General features: G+C 39.5%; 2 protein-coding genes across 4 annotated transcripts in view; one reads left to right on the forward strand and one right to left on the reverse strand.

Moving 5' to 3' along the window:
- Nucleotides 1–953: 953 nt before the first annotated feature.
- On the reverse strand, nt 954–7,320 carry cbx6a (chromobox homolog 6a). 2 transcript variants are annotated; one of them, XM_067416204.1, is made up of 6 exons: nt 7,190–7,320; nt 6,551–6,594; nt 4,007–4,072; nt 3,620–3,686; nt 2,504–3,460; nt 954–2,021 (listed from the first exon to the last, which is right to left on the reverse strand). In XM_067416204.1, exons 1-6 carry the CDS (start codon nt 7,256–7,258, stop codon nt 2,019–2,021), a joined length of 1,206 nt encoding a protein of 401 aa, XP_067272305.1. In that variant the 5' UTR covers nt 7,259–7,320; the 3' UTR covers nt 954–2,018. The 2 variants fall into 2 exon arrangements, with proteins under 2 accessions (XP_067272305.1, XP_067272304.1); XM_067416203.1 differs by having other exon boundaries at nt 954–3,460.
- A 5,764-nt stretch (nt 7,321–13,084) lies between these two features.
- pla2g6 (phospholipase A2, group VI (cytosolic, calcium-independent)) overlaps nt 13,085–18,899 on the forward strand; it is a 34,256-nt gene continuing 28,441 nt past the window's right edge. For both annotated transcript variants that reach the window (XM_067416209.1, XM_067416210.1), the window contains exons 1-6: nt 13,085–13,219; nt 14,831–15,045; nt 15,383–15,598; nt 18,163–18,343; nt 18,434–18,621; nt 18,713–18,809. In XM_067416209.1, coding sequence (XP_067272310.1) covers nt 14,837–15,045; nt 15,383–15,598; nt 18,163–18,343; nt 18,434–18,621; nt 18,713–18,809 — 891 coding nt within the window. In that variant the 5' untranslated portion in view covers nt 13,085–13,219; nt 14,831–14,836. The remainder of the gene's footprint in view (nt 13,220–14,830; nt 15,046–15,382; nt 15,599–18,162; nt 18,344–18,433; nt 18,622–18,712; nt 18,810–18,899) is intronic.

The following is an 18,899-nucleotide window of genomic DNA, read 5'->3' on the forward strand; positions in this document are numbered from 1 at the left end:
GTACTGTTTTGGAACATGATGGTGAGTAAATGATGACAGAATGTTCATTTTTGGATGAACTATTCCTTTAACCTTTGTAACTGCACTCTACAATCCAAGTAAAAGAGGAGTAGATACAAGCGGTGTATCTGCTCATTTGTATCTAGATGCGTTCCAGCCATCTTGTAATGGTCAGCATCTCATCACAACATTGAGCATTGTGAAACCACAAAGACTTAAAGGGATAGTTCATTTTCATTTTCAAAAATGAAAATGATTCCACAATTGACTCACCCTTAAGCCATCCTAGGTCTGTATGACTTTCTTCTTTGAGAAATTGAGAAAATGTCTTCTAAAGTGAAGCAGAGTGTTTTTGTAATTACAAAAATCCATATTTATAACTTTATAAACTATAATCACTGGCTTCTGGTAACAGCCACGCGCGCGTTCACGAGAGTCGAGTTCCGGTGGAAGAGTGACCTCTGACCTGACGCATGCCGTAGGCATAGCATACGTTAAGGTGAGAGTATACGCCTCTCGGACTTTAAACAAATAGGGCCGGGCTTCTTTTAGACTTCTAATTCGTGACCATAGTTTTGTTTTGCTCTATCCTCTGTGCTTCAGCATTCATCAATACACCATGCGTCGGGTCAGAGGTCACTTTACTGTCGAAACTCAATTCCCATACGGCCATTACCGGAAGCCAGTGATTACAGTTTATAAAGTTATAAATATGGATATTTTTCTTACAAAAACGAATGGCTTTGCTTTAGAAGGTAGGCTGGCGCCTTCGTCTTGTAATGTGTTACTTTATAAAATCATCTGCTGAAGTCTATTGCCTATATAAATAATAATACATGCGTCACACTACGTTTGCAGATGCTCTGTCTTTCTCGAATCTTCACAGACTGGTTTTGACCGTTTCCAATATGGCGGACGGCTTACGTATAGCTGCACATACGTATAGCTGGAAACAGCCACAAATGTAGAATCTATGTAAATATATCTATCTTTGCATCTCCTATCAATGCACAGATAACATTTTCAAAACTAGATAGATATTATTGGACCAATAACAATACCAGTACAGACACATCCCAAGCATCTACTAACTAAACAAGCTAGCTTTATCCCAGGTCTGTATTGGCAATTCTAGCACCTGGTCGGACCTTCAGATAAGCTCAAGTGGCCAACGACATGTAGTCACCAGCATAACACTCACAATAAACATGGTCCCGGACTGTATCGTTTCAGAGTGCGAAAGAGGGTTTCATCAACCAAGGCAATCTGTTATATTTGGTAGGTTTGAGACCCACTTACTCTAAAAGTCTCCAATCAAGTTCTGAGAGAAGTTACCTCTGGTTACCAACCCCAAAAATACAGTAACTATAACATGAAACACAAACTATTGTAGTCAGAAGGCAAATATGAGAAGGTACTTCTCCAATAAGAAAAGTGGCCTGTTGAGAATGTGGAAGGTTTTAACGTACAGTACCACACTTTCGATGCAGTCCTCAGCGTTCACACTTGAGTCAGTTTAGAGTCTCGGCAGACATCTGGATCAAAGCGTTCAAGCGGAAGGAAATAACTTAACTGTCCTTATGATTTCGCAGCTTGGTGTATATAAATAAAGTCACGACTACGCCCGGGTGATCTAGTGAGCGCCACGATGACTTGGGTTCTTCATGAGCAATGGTTCTTCGTTAGCAAAGGAGACAGTTGGCGATGGGTTGGATGCCTAAATGGGCATACTGCCACAATAAGTGTTATCTAACAAGTGCGTGTGCGGATAGACAATCTTCACCCACACTGGCCGAACTTCCAAAGCAGGAGTGTTCGGTATCCTAATAACAATGCACCTCAAAAGATTAAAAAATTCTTGGTACAACATCTCGAGTCCAAGAAAGCTGTTGAGATCAACATTTCTTGGGTGGATTCTGAACTTTAGGTCTGGAGATATGGGAATGGTGGTCTCTACAGCACTGGTGGTGACAAGACAAGGTGCTATTACTGGGCAAAAAGGCTGTGGAAAGACAGGATCACTGGGGAAAAAAAGAGGGGGAAGAAAGGCATGAAGTACTACAAAACCATCATAACATGCTGTTTAAAAAGTATAGGTCAAGGGAAGCAACCCAGCCTTTAAAATTACATCACTATATCTCAATTTCACCAAAAATACATTTTACTTTCATTAACGGGAAAATTAACTATTTTAGGGTGCGTTTATATCATTATGGCAAGTTCTCATGGGGTTAAGTGGGCAGATATTTTGGCTGGGGACATTTAGGGGAAACTTTCAAGAGGCAGCTGTGGTGGGAGAGGGTGGGTTGTCAGCTTGGCAAGGGGAGGAGGGTTCAGAACCCGCTCCAGAATGGCAGAATTCCTTGATGGTGACTGTGAGAAGGTTTGTGGTGACATCAGTCACAACTACATTGGCACAGCCTATTTCAGGGTGCCAATCGGGGTCCCCCTCTTTCGGCACCCTATTTTCCTCAAGTAGTGGGGCAGTAGTGCGGTCACTAACCTGGCTGACCGAGGCTTGACCCGGCTGGGTTCGTTGTCGAAGTTTCCGCTTTCCGCCCCGAGAAGTGGTGAGATTCGGAGAGCCCTGGTCTTCGTCTTCAAGAGAGGAGGATGGGGAGGATGAATAGGAGGGTGAGGAAGGGAGGAATGGCGCCGGAATGGATTCTGGGTGAGGTTGGGAGGCATCTCGGGAACGTGATGAGGCTGCGGAGCCCAGTTTAGTTGAAGTAGGAGCTTCAGGTTGAGTCAGTTGTTTCTGAGGTGAAGGGGAGCTGCCGTTAGACCCACTGGAGCTGGATGGAGAAGGCGGAGGCTGGTACTGACACTTCTGCGCATTTGCAGGGGAACCTCTTCGATTGGCTCCAGTGTTGGAGGACAATGGACCACAGGGGTGAAGCCCGAATGGCTGGCCGTACATTGGGAAGCCCAACATCTTCATAGGATGCTGGAATGGCCTATAAGGCATGTCCCCATGCTTTTTCCCAATGATGCGATTTCGGGACGGGATTTTCGCCCGTCCCACAAAAGACTGCGGTGACCTTCTACTGGCAGCTCCACCATTTTCAGATTTGTCAATGACCTTCAGGTTCAAGATTATGCGTCCCCGCTTAACCTCCCGAGGTTTGACCCTACGGTTGAGTATGCGAACAGTTTCGGAGAATGGAGAGATGGGAGGACGGGATGAAGATGTAGATCCTGCGGGGTCGGCCAGAGGGTCGGTTCGTGGCAAAGGTCGTCGAGACATTCTATGACAACGATGGATGTCTTTCTTCAGTTTATGAGCAGCGGCGAGAGAGTGCACTCTGGGGGTTGGAGCGGTAGAGTGGGAAGAGGATGATGAGGGCTGAGGAGCAGCTGAACTTGCGGAAGAGGAAGAGGTGGGAGGCTTTGCAGTGATGCAAGGTGGAGTGCGTCGGGTAACTGAAGTTCGAGGTCTATCACCCGACTGTGCCCGTGCCTAGACAGGCGAAAAAAGCAAATGTGACTAAGAGGTACTAAGGTTTCAAACAGGAAGTTTATTTAAAGTTTTGAAACACTCAAGGCATAAACTTGTATAAAAACATTTAAAATGTAAAAAAGGGATTGATTACTAAGAACATTTTTTAAAAACTCAAACCTTTAGTACAAAGTTTTTGGGTTTCGGTCCACGTTTCTTTGGGCCATAAAGTTCCTGCTCCCGCTCCCTATGAAATGTAGGACAGCACCATTTAAGCCAAGGAAAATATGACATCACTTTAGTGTCAAGCCTAAACCATAACAATCAAAATGAAAGCTTTTGAAGCATAATACAAGTCTTCTTTGTTTAAAAAGTCTAACTGGCAGCAAAAAGCTTGAAAAAGTTAAGCAAGAGAGGAAAAATAATAAATGTAAACAATCTTTTCCTGGCGCTTACAATGAAAATATGAACTGTTTTTTTTTTATTCTTTACATTTGTATAACTGTATTACTTTCATTTTAAAAAGTAAGTTTTAAGAAGTAAAGGAAAAGTCTTTAAATGACTCACTTTTGCTCAAAGGCCGTGATGAGTCGATCATCCAAGATGTTCTCCTCTGGTTCCCATGTGCTGTGTCTACATTACAAAAGATTTGGTTCTTTAAAATGGTAATGGTAGAAGATTTAAAGGTTCCCCATCAAGATTTCAGTTGTAAAAAATATATTCAATAGAGATCCACCGATACAAAATTTCTCTGCCGATACCGATAACTCAGAATGATATCTTTGGTACTAATAGTTTGATTTTCTTAAGAAAAAAAACCTCTCCATTATGGGAACATTACACGTTAATGTGTTCTCTAAATGTAATAGGAATCTAAATGCGTAGGAATCACACAAAAAGTTGTATTAGCAACACTTTCTAATTTCAAACAGAACTTCCTTACGTTTTAATTAATTTGACAACAAAAAAAGCTTAAAAGTTGGAATAGCTCTGCTTCCAAACACTAGAATATGGAAATAACTCGCCCCACTTTATATTAGGTGGCCTTAACTACTTTGAACTCAAATAAAAAAATGATTACAATGTACTTATTGTATAGTGTACACTTTTGCTGATTTTGAGGTGGATACGGCTAAATTTAGGGACAGGTGTGGTGGTGTGTGTAAATTTAGAGGGTAGGGTTAGGTGTAAGAGATAGGTCAACAGTGTAATTACAAATGTAATTACAGAAATTAATTACAGATGTAATTACTTGCAGGTAATTAAAAAAATGTACAATATAAAGACATGTATGAACGCAATAAGCACATTGTATCAAATTATTAATTTAAATGTTAGTACACAGTAGTTAAGGCCACCTAATAAAAAGTGGGTCCAAATAACTTTTTTACTGTATCTTTTGATCACACTACAAAAAAGTGATGTTCTTTTTAAGCCGTTTCATCTTGATTTCCAGTGCAAATATCTAAAAGGTTCTTAAAACCAGAAACAAAGCAAAATTACTTAAGAAATATTGTGATCATGCGAAAGTGATTCTATAATTAAAACAAGAACAAATATCTGCCAATGGGTTCACAATGGGGAACACAAATGAAGATATTTTTGTTGAAAGCTGATGGCTGAGAAAGGCTTCAGAAAGGCCTCCATTGACATTCAGTACATTCCCACTGACCCACTCACAAGACCCATAAAGGCACTAAAAACAATGCGTTACATTGCGACGAAAATAGTTATTGTGCGCACAAGAATCAAAATAACGATTTAATCCACCAAATTATTGACGTGAACTCGACGCATGCACGAGAATATGGCGCAGAATCCGCCGTTCAATACATGACCCGCAAGAGAAGGAGCGCCGCTATCGCGTGAGTTCCAGGTAAGTTCACGTCAGAGACCTACACAGAAGACAATATCTTGGCAGATAAAGTCATTATTTAGATTTTTTTTGCGCACAAAAACTGTTCTAGTCACTTCATAAAATGATTGTAGAGCCACTGTAGTAAGATGGACTTTGTAACGACGCCTTTAGTGCCTTTTATGGGTCTTGAGAGAGGAAATGACATTGGTGTCAATGAAGGCCTTTCTGAGCCATCGGATTTCAACACAAACATCTTCATTTGTGTTCTGAAGATGAACGGAGGTCTTACGGGTGTCAAACGACATTAGGGTAAGTAATTATTGACAGAATTTTTATTTTTGGGTGAACTAACCCTTTAAGACCTTAAAGTGTATGTCAAATTAAGACCTGCGGAAAACCCTGTAAATGCAACGTTAAGTGACTGTTTTATTGATGTCTCTCCACGGTTGAAACACTGATAAAGCGATTACATGAGACATGATTCAATTTGGGAAGTTGCACTGTATTTTTCAACATACCTTCTGATAAGCATGTTTTTTGTGCTGTAACTTGTATTAAAAGCTTAACACTTCTGGTTAAACTAGGCGCTAGAGCTTTTTGTCAAGTCACATTCAAAATGCTGTTGTTTGAATTGTGTGATAAAATAGACAGAATTTGAAAGCTGAGACATTGTGTCTTGGATGAAGGTAGAAATAATGTTTGATGTAGGGAGAACTGCAGACCTGGCAACCCTGACTCAAACTACTGGGGATTCATAGTCAAATAGAGCCTAGTCTAGTGTTTTTTAGACATTTTAATCAAAATAAAATAGTTTCAAATGTAGTGTATCATGTCAGAACAGAACACTACTTGAACTTTCAGCTACCCAAATGCACTTCTGCAATGCTAAGGCCTATTTCACAATGCGTGCAAAAGTGTCATGCATTAACAGGCACACAAACACTTTCATAAAATCTGAATTAATTCACATGATTTAAACTGTTCACAGCTAGGGTTTGGGACAATTTGTTGTAGTTTACTTACCATCATGATGTACATAAGATGTAAATCAAGTTTAGAATAATTCTCATAACCGTTTTATAATTATGCCAGTTAATAAATGAATTATAGAGCTGCAGCTGTTACACACTAATTGTGCAGAAACTGCAAATATCCCTCAAACATTAACGTTAATTCCAAACAACAGAAAAAGTTCAAATGTAGTTTACAGCATAATATACTATGAGAAAACATTATATATTTTAAACACTTACTTTAGAGCCCAACCTTTCCATTTAACCAGGTACTCGATTCGACCCTGCGAAGAGAAAGACAGCAGAAAACCTTCTTTAGTTTACACTAACTAAGCAATACATGCTCTATTTCAACTTCATGCCCAATTGTTTAATTTATGGGGCTCAGTAACTTAAAGTGTTTAAAAATAGCCTAATACAGCACAACCAGCCCTTTAAACCATGTGGCATGACACCATGCCGTGTTTAAACTACTCGATCCTCCTGCATTGTTGAGATCTTTGTATCTTGGGTCAGCCAGCACGCATTGATTTTGTCATGGACTTATGCCAGACACTTTGTCCCCTTTTAGCCCCCTATTGCTGCTCTTTTAGCGGGCTGTTGTCAGCTCGACCTCAGCACAACCCAATTTTACAACATAAACTTATGTTGCATATACAAATTGTTATTGTTATGACTTGTTATTTCCAATCTGACAATGCAAATAAATGCCCTGGGTCGCTAAAAAGGGAAACATCTGCAAGTAGGCCTCCCCCTCTTGTCATTGCAGGCGCCTTGAAGCTCCGCATCGCGAGACAAACGAAAGACGACCCTCTCTGTGTACTTTACGTCGTAAAAAAACACCCACCGCACCCCTAAACCTCATTCTTTCTTACTTACTTTCCTAACGCGGCTTTTAAGGATGGCTTCCGCGGCGAAAACCCGGTCTCCTGTCGCCGACTGCTCCATCTTTTCGGTGCGCGCGCTCCAGACGGCTCTGTCTCGCGGCTCTACACTTTACAAATCTGTGACAGCAACAAACCCCCGCGCTGTCACGTGATCCGGGTCAACTAGCCCCGGTAGTCCTGGAAACGGCGCGGGAGGGAGTAAAATATTAGATGAGTACATTTCCTCTTAATACATTTATTGATGTATTAAGTATTGATAGTTTAAATGATTAAACTCACATTTTTTAATCCTTCCGCATTAAATTAGTTGTTTTTTTAACAACGTGTTTAATTCAAGTCAACAATTCCAGTTTTTTATTTTATTTTATTAATATTAATTTAAAATATTGCGGGGGGGGGGGTGTAATTAACTTTTTTTTAACTTCCCCTCCCACTTGCACCAATGTCTTTTTTCTTTGAGAAGCCGTTTTACTCTGATATAGTTTTACGTTTAATGCTTTCCTGCAAAAAAAAATATACAGCATACATATAACAAAAACAGCAGAGGGCCTAACACAGACCCTTATGGCACTCCATAATTTATGGATGTTAACTTTTATAATTACCGGTTTAAATAAAATGGTAGCAATCTGATCTTAACCACCTTATGCTTGTCCCTAAATACCAGTGTAATTTTGTAGTCAATATAAAGGAAGTAATAATAATAATAATAATAATAATAATAATAATAATAATAATAATAATAATAATAATAGATTTTATTTATAATGCACTTTTCATTCCGAAGAATCTCAAAGTGCAACAAAGGAAAAAAACAAAAACAAAAAAAACAAGTAAATGAACAGAAAACAGAGCTGATGGTGAACAGAAAACAGAGCTGATGGTGAACAGAAACAGAGCTGATGGTGAACAGAAAACAGAGCTGACGGTGAACAGAAAACAGAGCCGATGGTGAACAGAAACAGAGCTGATGGTGAACAGAAACAAAGCTGATGGTGAACAGAAAAAAGAGCTGATGGTGAACAGAAAACAGAGCCGATGGTGAACAGAAACAGAGCTGATGGTGAACAGAAACAGAGCTGATGGTGGACAGAAACAAAGCTGATGGTGGACAGAAACAGAGCTGATGGTGAAGAGAAACAGAGCTGATGGTGAACAGAAAACAGAGCTGATGGTGAAGAGAAACAGAGCTGATGGTGAACAGAAAACAGCCGATGGTGAACAGAAAACAGAGCCGATGGTGAACAGAAAACAGAGCTGATGGTAAACAGAAAACAGAGCTGATGGTGAACAGTAAACAGATCTCATGGTGAACAGAAAACAGAGCTGATGGTGAACAGAAAACAGAGCTGATGGTGAACAGTAAACAGAGCTGATGGTGAACAGTAAACAGAGCTAATGGTGAACAGAAACAGAGCTGATGGTGAACAGAAAACAGAGCTGATGGTGAACAGAAAACAGAGCTGATGGTGAACAGAAAACAGAGCTGATGGTGAACAGAAAACAGAGCTGATGGTGAACAGAAAACAGAGCTGATGGTGAACAGTAAACAGAGCCGATGGTGAACAGAAAACAGAGCTGATGGTGAACAGAAAACAGAGCTGATGGTGAACAGAAAACAAAGCCGATGGTGAACAGAAACAGAGCTGATGTTGAACAGAAACAGAGCTGATGGTGAACAGAAAACGGAGCCGATGGTGAACAGAAAATAGAGCTGATGGTAAACAGAAAACAGAGCTGATGGTGAACAGAAAACAGAGCTGATGGTGAACAGAAAACAGAGCTGATGGTGAACAGTAAACAGAGCTGATGGTGAAACAGAAACAGAGCTGATGGTGAACAGTAAACAGAGCTGATGGTGAACAGAAACAGAGTCGATGGTGAACAGAAAACAGAGCTGATGGTGAACAGAAAACAGAGCTGATGGTGAACAGAAAACAGAGCTGATGGTAAACAGAAAACAGAGCTAATGGTGAACAGAAACAGAGCTGATGGTGAACAGAAAACAGAGCTGATGGTGAACAGAAAACAGAGCTGATGGTGAACAGTAAACAGAGCTGATGGTGAACAGAAACAGGGCTGATGGTGAACAGAAACAGAGCTGATGGTGAACAGAAACAGAGTCGATGGTGAACAGAAAACAGAGCTGATGGTGAACAGAAAACAGAGCTGACGGTGAACAGAAACAGAGCTGATGGTGAACAGAAACAGAGCTGATGGTGAACAGAAACAGAGCTGATGGTGAACAGAAACAGAGCTGATGGTGAACAGAAAACAGAGCTGATGGTGAAACAGAAACAGAGCTGATGGTGAACAGAAACAGAGTCGATGGTGAACAGAAAACAGAGCTGATGGTGAACAGAAAACAGAGCTGATGGTGGTGAACAGAAAACAGAGCTGACGGTGAACAGAAACAGAGCTGATGGTGAACAGAAAACAGAGCTGATGATGGTGAACAGAAAACAGAGCTGACGGTGAACAGAAACAGAGCTGATGGTGAACAGAAAACAGAGCTGATGGTGAACAGAAAACAGAGCTGATGGTGGAAGTCTCTGTAAGCTCCAGTACACTGGGCCACTCCATGTTTTTACATTTCTCCCAGCGCAAGAGGCAGTGTCCTGATGATGTCGTTGAGGCATGACAGCTGAAGACCAGATGATGCGTCTTCATAACGATTCAGATGATTCGCCACAGCACCATGCAGGAGGCAGACAAAGCCCTCCAGGCACCTCTGTGGACACACTGGGGTCGGCGCAGAAGTCCAAGCCGTTCCACGGCCGCAATGCAAGACGGAACAGCGGCACATCCCAACATCACGCCGAACGCTGATGACGCTATAGCCTGGTGCAAACTTCAGCCACCATGCAGCTCAAGCCCGAGGGAGACCAGCAGCCGACACCCAGAAGAAAGAGCAGCCGCAGCGAGCAACATGAATGTCCTTCAAACCAGAACCAACCACAACAATTCAAACATAAACATCAGAGAAGCGGTGAAGAACGGCGAAATGGCGAACAACGTCCTCTCAGTGGCTGCCAGCAATCAGCAACAGTCCCAATTGTAGCTCTGACTGTTAGACTAGTCACAAACATAATCAAATAAAATAAATCTAATCTAATAGTACAGTAACATGATTTGTGGGAAGAGAAGCAGCAAACAGACAACGCCAGCGTCCTCTCCCCCACGTTGCCTAGCAACATCCGAGTATTGCAAGTGTATGTAAGAGTGTGGCCAAAAGTGGTACTGCGATCACTTTCAAATGACTGTAGAGCGGTGTATTCCTCTCCCCTCCCCCTTGAAATACAATTCTTACATAAAGTTCCTTTAAGATGTTTTCTATTTTAGTGTCAAACGCTTTATGACGTGAGATGAAGTGAATAACACTAATAATCTCTTCATTACAGCACCTGTTAGTGGGTGGGATATATTAGGCAGCAAGTGAACATTTTGATTTTGATTTGAGCGAGTTTGTCAAGGGCCAAATTGTGATGGCTAGACGACTGGGTCAGAGCATCTCCAAAACTGCAGCTCTTGTGGGGTGTTCCCAGTCTGCAGTGGTCAGTCTCTATCAAAAGTGCTCCAAGGAAGGAACAGTGGTGAACCGGTGACAGGGTCATGGGCGGCCAAGACTCATTGATGCACGTGAGGAGCGAAGACTGGCCCGTGTGGTCTGATCAAACAGACGAGCTACTGTAGCTCAGATTGCTCAAGAAGTTAATGCTGGTTCTGATAGAAAGTTGTCAGAATACACAGTGCATCGCAGTTTGTTGTGTATTGAGCTGCATAGCCGCAGACCAGTCTGGTCCTGTTATCCATGTAACTTTGACAAATACCACCTAAGCAGCAGACCATGGAAACGGTATTCCCTGGTGGCTGTGTCCTCTTTCAGCAGTATAATGCGACCTGCCCCAAAGCAAAAATGGTTCAGGAATGGTTTTAGGAGCACAACAATGAGTTTGATGTGTTGACATGGCCTCCAAATTCCTCAGAACTCAATCCAATCGAGCATCTGTGGGATGTGAACAAACAAGTCCGGTCCATGGAGGCCCCACCTCACAACTTACAGGACTTAAAGGATCTGCGGTGAACCCACAGCACACCTTCAGGTATCTAGTGGAGTCCATGCCTCGACAGGTCAGGCAGCAACACAATATTAGGAAATAATATTGTACAATAATGTTATGCCTGATTTTTGTATGTTATGTATATAAAATGGACAACAATCAGAGGTCAGCCCAGGCAAGGTGAAATGTAAAAAAACTGAATATTCAGATTTACATTTTTGTAGCTTGTGGCATAATAGCCAATGATGAATTATACAGAAATATAAAAAGACACCACTTAATTTGATCTATACTATAGTTATATTATTGTTAAGCCAATTTCATTTGAAAGATAACAGTAAAGAAACCATTTTGATGGCAGCATGTGAAGTACCAGGTTGGGCGTGGTATAGGTACATTTCTAAAAAGTTAAAAGGAGACATGCTGATATGATAAAAACGTAATAAATATGTTTCTGCTATGTTGTGAAAAAACATATTTATAACATGAAAAAAATATGTTGAATTAAATATGTCGGATAAAAACTATATCATAACCTTTTCACAACATTTTTACATTGTAGTTGTGTTTACTGGGATGTTATGTTTCTGATGCAGAAAACCTCTAGACTCGATTACTGAAGGCTAGCTGGCTGCCCTGCACCATCAATAAACAAGCTACAATTAGTCCAAAATGTAGATGCTAGAGTTCTTACTAGGCAGAGAAAATATGATCATATAACACCAATTTTATCATCTCTACACTGGTTACTTAAGTTCTGTATTGATTACGACCTATAAGGCTCTAAACTGTTTATCTCCTGTGTATTTAACCGATTTTCTCTCGCCCTATAATCTATCACAATCTTTAATGTCACAAAACTCTGGACTTCTGGTTGTAGGATATCTAAGTCCACTAAAGCAGGGAGAGCTTTTTTTCATTTTGCTCCTAACTCTGAAATAACCTTCCTGATAATGTCCGGGGCTCAGATTCACTCTCCCAGAGTCCCATTTTAAATCTTGATCAAAGACACATCTCTTTAGGCAAACATTCACATACATATCTTGTACTCCAGTTATATCAGATCAAATGCACATGAGTATCTTTCGCTGGAAATATTATGAACAGCAGCTGCTAATTACGCAGACAGCAACATAGTGTTGACCAGATCCGGCCCACATCTGGTATTCGTAGCTTCTACGTGTCCCAGATGTGGGCTGGATCTGGACAGGCACAATGATGCTGTCTGGGATATTTTCCGTTCCCTTTTCTGTTTCTCATTACGCCAGCTCCATTTTGGATCCAGCCGCTTATGAAGACTTCAGATGACCCAACACCAACATCTGCAAAGACTTTTCTTTGAATCAACATACAAAACTGGCAAATTTTCTATATAATGAAATCCTTATGATCACAACTTGTAATATTTGCTTTAATTAGATCATTGTTTCTTCCTAAATAAATAGCCTACATAGCAAACTGCATGGCATTTATGGACATGGACATTACTTGGACATATTAGGCTACTACCTCTGATATAACAAATTACTCTAAATTGTAACTCAGAAAAACATGCATTTTCTGCACAGCTGCTTTGAAACGAGAAATTGAATTTAACAGAATTATGCAACTTTGGTTTGAGCAGAACAAAAACTTTTTAGGTTTTTATATTTAAACTGCTTACAGGACTTTTAACTAAAGCGCTGTTTGATTATTTACTCGCTCATATATCCCTTATTAAACATTTAAAGTGCGTGAATCCTAAAGGGGGTGCTTTTTCTCAAAGAAAACGCCCCCTCACCCTGATTGGCTCGAAACGCGTTTGCGCAATGGAAACTCGGATGCTTATTGGCTCTTGCGCCTGTCAGACAATCTTGCACAAGGTTGGTTGTCATGCAGTGATTGTTGATGTCCTATCAAAAGTCATCGGTCTTCTGAGTCTGTACATGATAAACCGTACGGGATAATGAAATAGCGCGAAGGTAAGGCGTTAAGCGAGGGTTACGGTTTAATATATGATTGAGACGTTTTATATTTCAATGAGAAATAAAGCACACTTGTGGCATCGAGTGCTGACTGTCGGTGTGTGGCTCTGATCTAACGTTAAGTGTCTTGCACGGATGACAATCATCTACATAGTTATTTTTGACTGTTGAGCTGGTTTGTGGCAGGCATTTTTCAGAAGCAAGTCTTGTTTTTTGTCAGTTGCTACTGTTTGTGATAAGCCAACGATTTAAAGGCGAGATGTCAAATGCTAACAGCGGTGACAGACAGTTTCGGTTGCGAGATGAATGCATTGACTGCACGCGCAGAGATCAGTAGTCTGTCAGTCAGCCCATCTCATCATACCAGTCAACTATTGAACATTTTCAATGCAGATGCTCCTGCGGGTGGCGGTGGTTGCAGTTTTGGTCACCACTAACCCGGTTTCATGTAGTTTTAGTCTTTAATTAGCCTTAGTTAACGTTACGTGACTGCAGTTCTTTAAGTTTTTTGTTTTGTTGTTAAACTGAAAAGCATGTCCTACTACTTTCCCTGCATATATATATATATATATATATATATATATATATATATATACAGGGAAAGTAGGACATGCTTTTAAAAAAAACGAATTATGAATAGTTACATTTTAAGTAAACAGGGTAGATTCTGTCATATGAACTAAAAGAAATATATAGTAAAAAAAATAATCCTATGATATAATACAAATTTAAACTAAAGTAAACTGCTGATTCTTTATATAAACCAGAGAACTATATATAAAAATGGAAAATTGTTTTAATCTTAAAAAATGAGATTTGACACTTATAAAGTAAATATAAAGTAAACAGTGCAGATTCTATAATATATATATATATATATATATATATATATATATATATATATATATATATATATATATATATATATATATAATTTTTTTTTTATTTTTTTATTTTTTTATTTTTTAAATTTTTATTTTATTTTATTTTATTAACAGTAATCTCAAATGACTAGTGAAAAAACATTAAATATATTGTATATATTATTATATATATAGACATGTTTTTTTAATACACACACACACACACACACACACACACACACACACACACACACACACACACACACACACACACACACACTATTTTATATATAATTTTATATTTATTTTATTAACAGTAATCTCAAATAACTAGTAAAAAGGCATATGAATATTCACAATATTCAGTGTTATCATAATATGCACAAGTGAGATAACCTGGGGCCTATTGCACAAAACTAGGATAAGGGATTAAGCCGGGATATCTTGGTGATCCTGGCTCAATTTATCCGCTAATATACAGTTATCTTTCGTTATATCATTCTTGGTGTGAGTGTGCCTTCAGGGTACGTTTACACGACAGCGGTGTACTAAATTTTGCATACAGATGACAAGATCACCAAGATATCCCGGCTTAATCCCTTATCCTAGTTTTGTGCAATAGGCCCCTGACCATTTAAAAACAAACAAAAAAACAAATCGTATCACTTCTGATAAACACTGGTCAAAAGAAATGACAGCCCGTATCAGGACATCATCACCTTTCCACTTCCCTCTCTTACCCCAGCTCACCATGCAGTTCCTGGGCCGTATATTGGACACCGTGAGCTCTGTGTCAAACCTGTTCTCCAACCCGTACCGTGTGAGGGATGTGCAGCTGTCAGAATACAATGGGAAAGTGCTGTTGAAACAGGAGGGGAGGCTGGTCCTGTACAGGAACCAACAGAGCCAGTCATGGGACTGCCTGCTACTCTGCCCCGAGTCTTCATCTGTGGCCCTGAGGTGAGACACTTTAGTCAAGATATTATTCACAATATAGCATGACCCATCTTCAGCCAATAAATTGGTTGCCCGTCAAAGTCACATGGGTCTTGTGGTTTCATAAGTGGTCCTATATAGTTTTAGATTCCCAGTCTATTCGACAGATTTGCGTTTTTCCATCAGCTCATTACTGTGACCTGCAGTGGGAAGCCTGGGGCACAAAGAACCATTGTGTAGCCAGGCTCTTGTTTGATAACGCCGCCACCCTGAATATAGCATTTCATTGTCAACCACAATTTTATTAGCTTGTCATATATTTCAAGAACGAAAGGAATTGTGATTTGTTTTCGTATCTCAGGTTGTTCCAGGTAGCTTCAGAGGCAGACGCCATGAATTGGTTTCCTCAGTATGCCCTCAAACTCCGCCCATTTTACGAGATGCTCCGCCCACCGTTGAAACCCGAGATGCTCCAGCCAATCGTAGACAGTGTGCGGAATCACCCCGACTGGAGCTCGGCTCACATCGCTGTGGATATCGGGCTAAGAGACTGTCTCAAGCACAATTACATTTTGAGGTGAGACACCAAGAGAAAATTCACCTAAAAGGCCACATACTTTACAAAGCGTACTTTTTTTGCATGAAAAAAAAAAAAGTGAAGTCGTGAAGTAATTACTTATTTAAAATAAGTACCTACACGAGAGTATGCGATTTCAGACGCAGCCTGTATGTGAGAAGTTAATTTTTAATAAAAAAATATATTTTTATTTAAATATACATATGTATGTGGGAATTCTAAATAGTCCTTTTTTTTTATAAGAAAATGAGAAACGTACACGTTTTTTTAAATTAATAACAATATATTTATTTAAATATAATTTAAAATATATATTTAAACATATTTTTAAAATCTATATATATATATTTATATATATATATATATATATATATTTGTTTTCTCCAGTACGACTGTACAGCCAAATCTAATTTTGTCGCAATATTATCCTGTTTGACACTGTGAAGCTGCTTTGACACAATCGTGATTGTAAAAGCGCTATATAAATAAAGTTGATTGATATTTACCAATATCAATCTGCTATGACTGTAGTATTTAACGGGTGCAATTTCAAAACCAGCTTACAGCATCTTTAAATAATGAGCAGTCTAATTATTTAAAACTAAAACTGCTCAGTCATACGGTCCTTATTAATCATTTAAAGGTAGGGTAGGTAGGACTGATCTAAAACACTTTTGTCCAAATTTGTTTAAACTTTCTTTATATGTCAGTACATAATTAAAATGTAAGTACTCTGAAAAGGAGAGTATAAAAACCGAGTGACTCTAGACTTTTTAATCTGCAATAAACACCGCTCATTATTTTCGTTCGGACCGAAACATGTGATTGGCTTGGGCGACTGTCACTCTCTCTCGCTACCATGGCGACCACCGCTTTCGCTACAGGATCAGCCCACATGCGCGCGCTCGTTTGATTTGAGCAGTTCAAGAGGCAAGAAACCCAGGCAAAATAATGGCAGAGAAAGAGCATTCAAAATTCACAGTCTTTGGATAAACAAAGAAATCAATCGTGGGTAAATATCTCCGTGGCTTTTCAAAGATGGTGAGAACTGAGGGACCTGAAACACGACTCATTGCTGGCTGTATTTCTTCTGGACCGGTAATCTTTCATTTTGATTAGAATTTTTTTTGTTTAATGTTTTCATGAAGCATGTATCAAGAGCACATGAAGCTGCCTAATATAGCTAATAACAGTACTTAGCATAAAGTTACAATATTATACACTTAGTTACTTTACTCAAAATGCTTAGCTCAAGTTGAGCAAAATTTAACTTTAGATAACAAAATGCATGTGTAAAAGCTAGTACACCGCATCCAGGAGCTTTTTTTTAGAACTAAGTTAGCTTTAGCTTTAGCTGCTAATCAACAATGCTTTCATCATGGAAACTCTAACATGCAAAACACAGTATATGTTATGAATCTTACACGAAATTCATCTTCATTACAGTATAACTGATGTTATTGGAAAAACATGTATCGATGCTACCCGTTTTCTTTGCCTTATAAATATAACTAGCTCGTTACCAAATCAAACAAAAATATATTTTAAACTTTACCAGTATTGGTATTCTAGCTTGATAGTGAGTACTAAAAGACATCTTATTTGTTTATATTCATACTGATAAAGTTCGATGTTTTGTTACATGTGATTCTGACATGATGTCACTACATGCACACCGCTCGTCTCAGGTCAATAATGCGTCTTCCAGCTGATTGGTCGGTGAAGCACGTTCATGTATTTTGGGGGCGTGGCTTTGGAAACAGCCCAGGGAGAAGGTGGAGTGAATGGAAATAATGAGCTGTCTTTAAAACAGTCGTGAGAGGTCTACAGACACTCCATTTTTATACTTTCTTTTTCAGAGTACTTACATTTTAATTATGTATTGATGTATAAAGAAAGTTTAAACAAATTTGGAAAAAAAAGTTTTTTTAACCAATTCTTACCTACCCTACCTTTAATATGCATGAACACTTAATAATGTTTTTTTTTTTTCAATGAAATTTTATAAACCTACAAAAGTCACAAACACTGTGTTGACACACATCCATTTTTTTATTTTCTAAATTATAATTTTGTGTGTGTGTGTATGTATGTATATTAATAAATTAAGGTGACTGTCACAACTTTATTTGTGTTTTAAAATTACAATCTATAGGGTTTATAACATATAGTCTATATAAAATGTATTTATATAATATGTTTTATTTAATGCCCCTATATTTAAATTGTATTTAAAAGCACAAATAGTCAACGTTGTTTCTCATAAAGCTAAATTAAAAATATAAAAAGAATTTTCACAATAAAAATCACTGAGTTTAGCATGTCTTGCCACATTACACACCAACTTCCCATGCCTATTTTATACTATTTTCTAAAATAGCATGTGATAAACTGCACAATATTCAGTGTTATCACAATATGCACAGGTGAGATAAGAACCTGGCCATTTTAAACCAACCTCCTGTAAAAAGTATTGTCTCTTCTCAGTCCGATAATAATAAATATGAAATCAAGAAGTTACCATATTAGAGTTAAAAATGTGGATTGTTGGCGTCCCCTTGCAGCCAGATGAACGCCCGCGACGGTCAGGGTCAGACGCCGCTGCACCTGGCGTGCGAGAGGGGAGACGTGGGCTGCGTGCGTGAGCTCCTGGAGGAATGTCAGGCTCGCACAGACATCAAGGACAAGAACGGAGAGACGCCCATGCACTGCGCTGCGAAACAAGACTCCGCCCTTATTATAGAGGTGAGAGGTCAACTGAGTGCTGAATGACAGACTCGGATATTCAGATGATTGTGTGAATTAAAAAAACAAACACATTTCTGTTTGCGCTAGGTTTTGTGTGCACAGCTGTGTGCGGGTGTGAACGAGCTGAACGCGTCCGGGGAAACGCCAATGCACATCGCTTGCCGTCTCGGGAGGGTCGAGGTGGTCAAGGGTCTGCTTGGGGGTGGAGCCCGCTGTGACATCATGGGAAGTAATGGCTATCCGATCCACACCGCCATGAAGTTTAACGAGAAGAGGTGCGGACCAGGAGTCTTCATTGTTTCATTGATAATTCACCTGCGAATTTCGATGAATCAATTGTATGTTTCTCGATTTTCTCCTCTTTAGTTGTGCTGAAGCAATTTTATCCTCTAACCCCAATCAACTTCTAGCGGAGGATCCGGTTTATGGAGGAACGCCTCTTCATTGGGTTAAGACTGCTGAGGTCAGGAATATCTCCTTTGCTTTTTCAGGGTGTGTTCACACTTGGCATGTTTGGTTTGATTTATACAAACTCTGGTGCGATTGCTCTGTT

Source organism: Pseudorasbora parva, chromosome 14 (assembly GCF_024679245.1).
Source record: "Pseudorasbora parva isolate DD20220531a chromosome 14, ASM2467924v1, whole genome shotgun sequence".
NCBI lineage: Eukaryota > Metazoa > Chordata > Actinopteri > Cypriniformes > Gobionidae > Pseudorasbora > Pseudorasbora parva.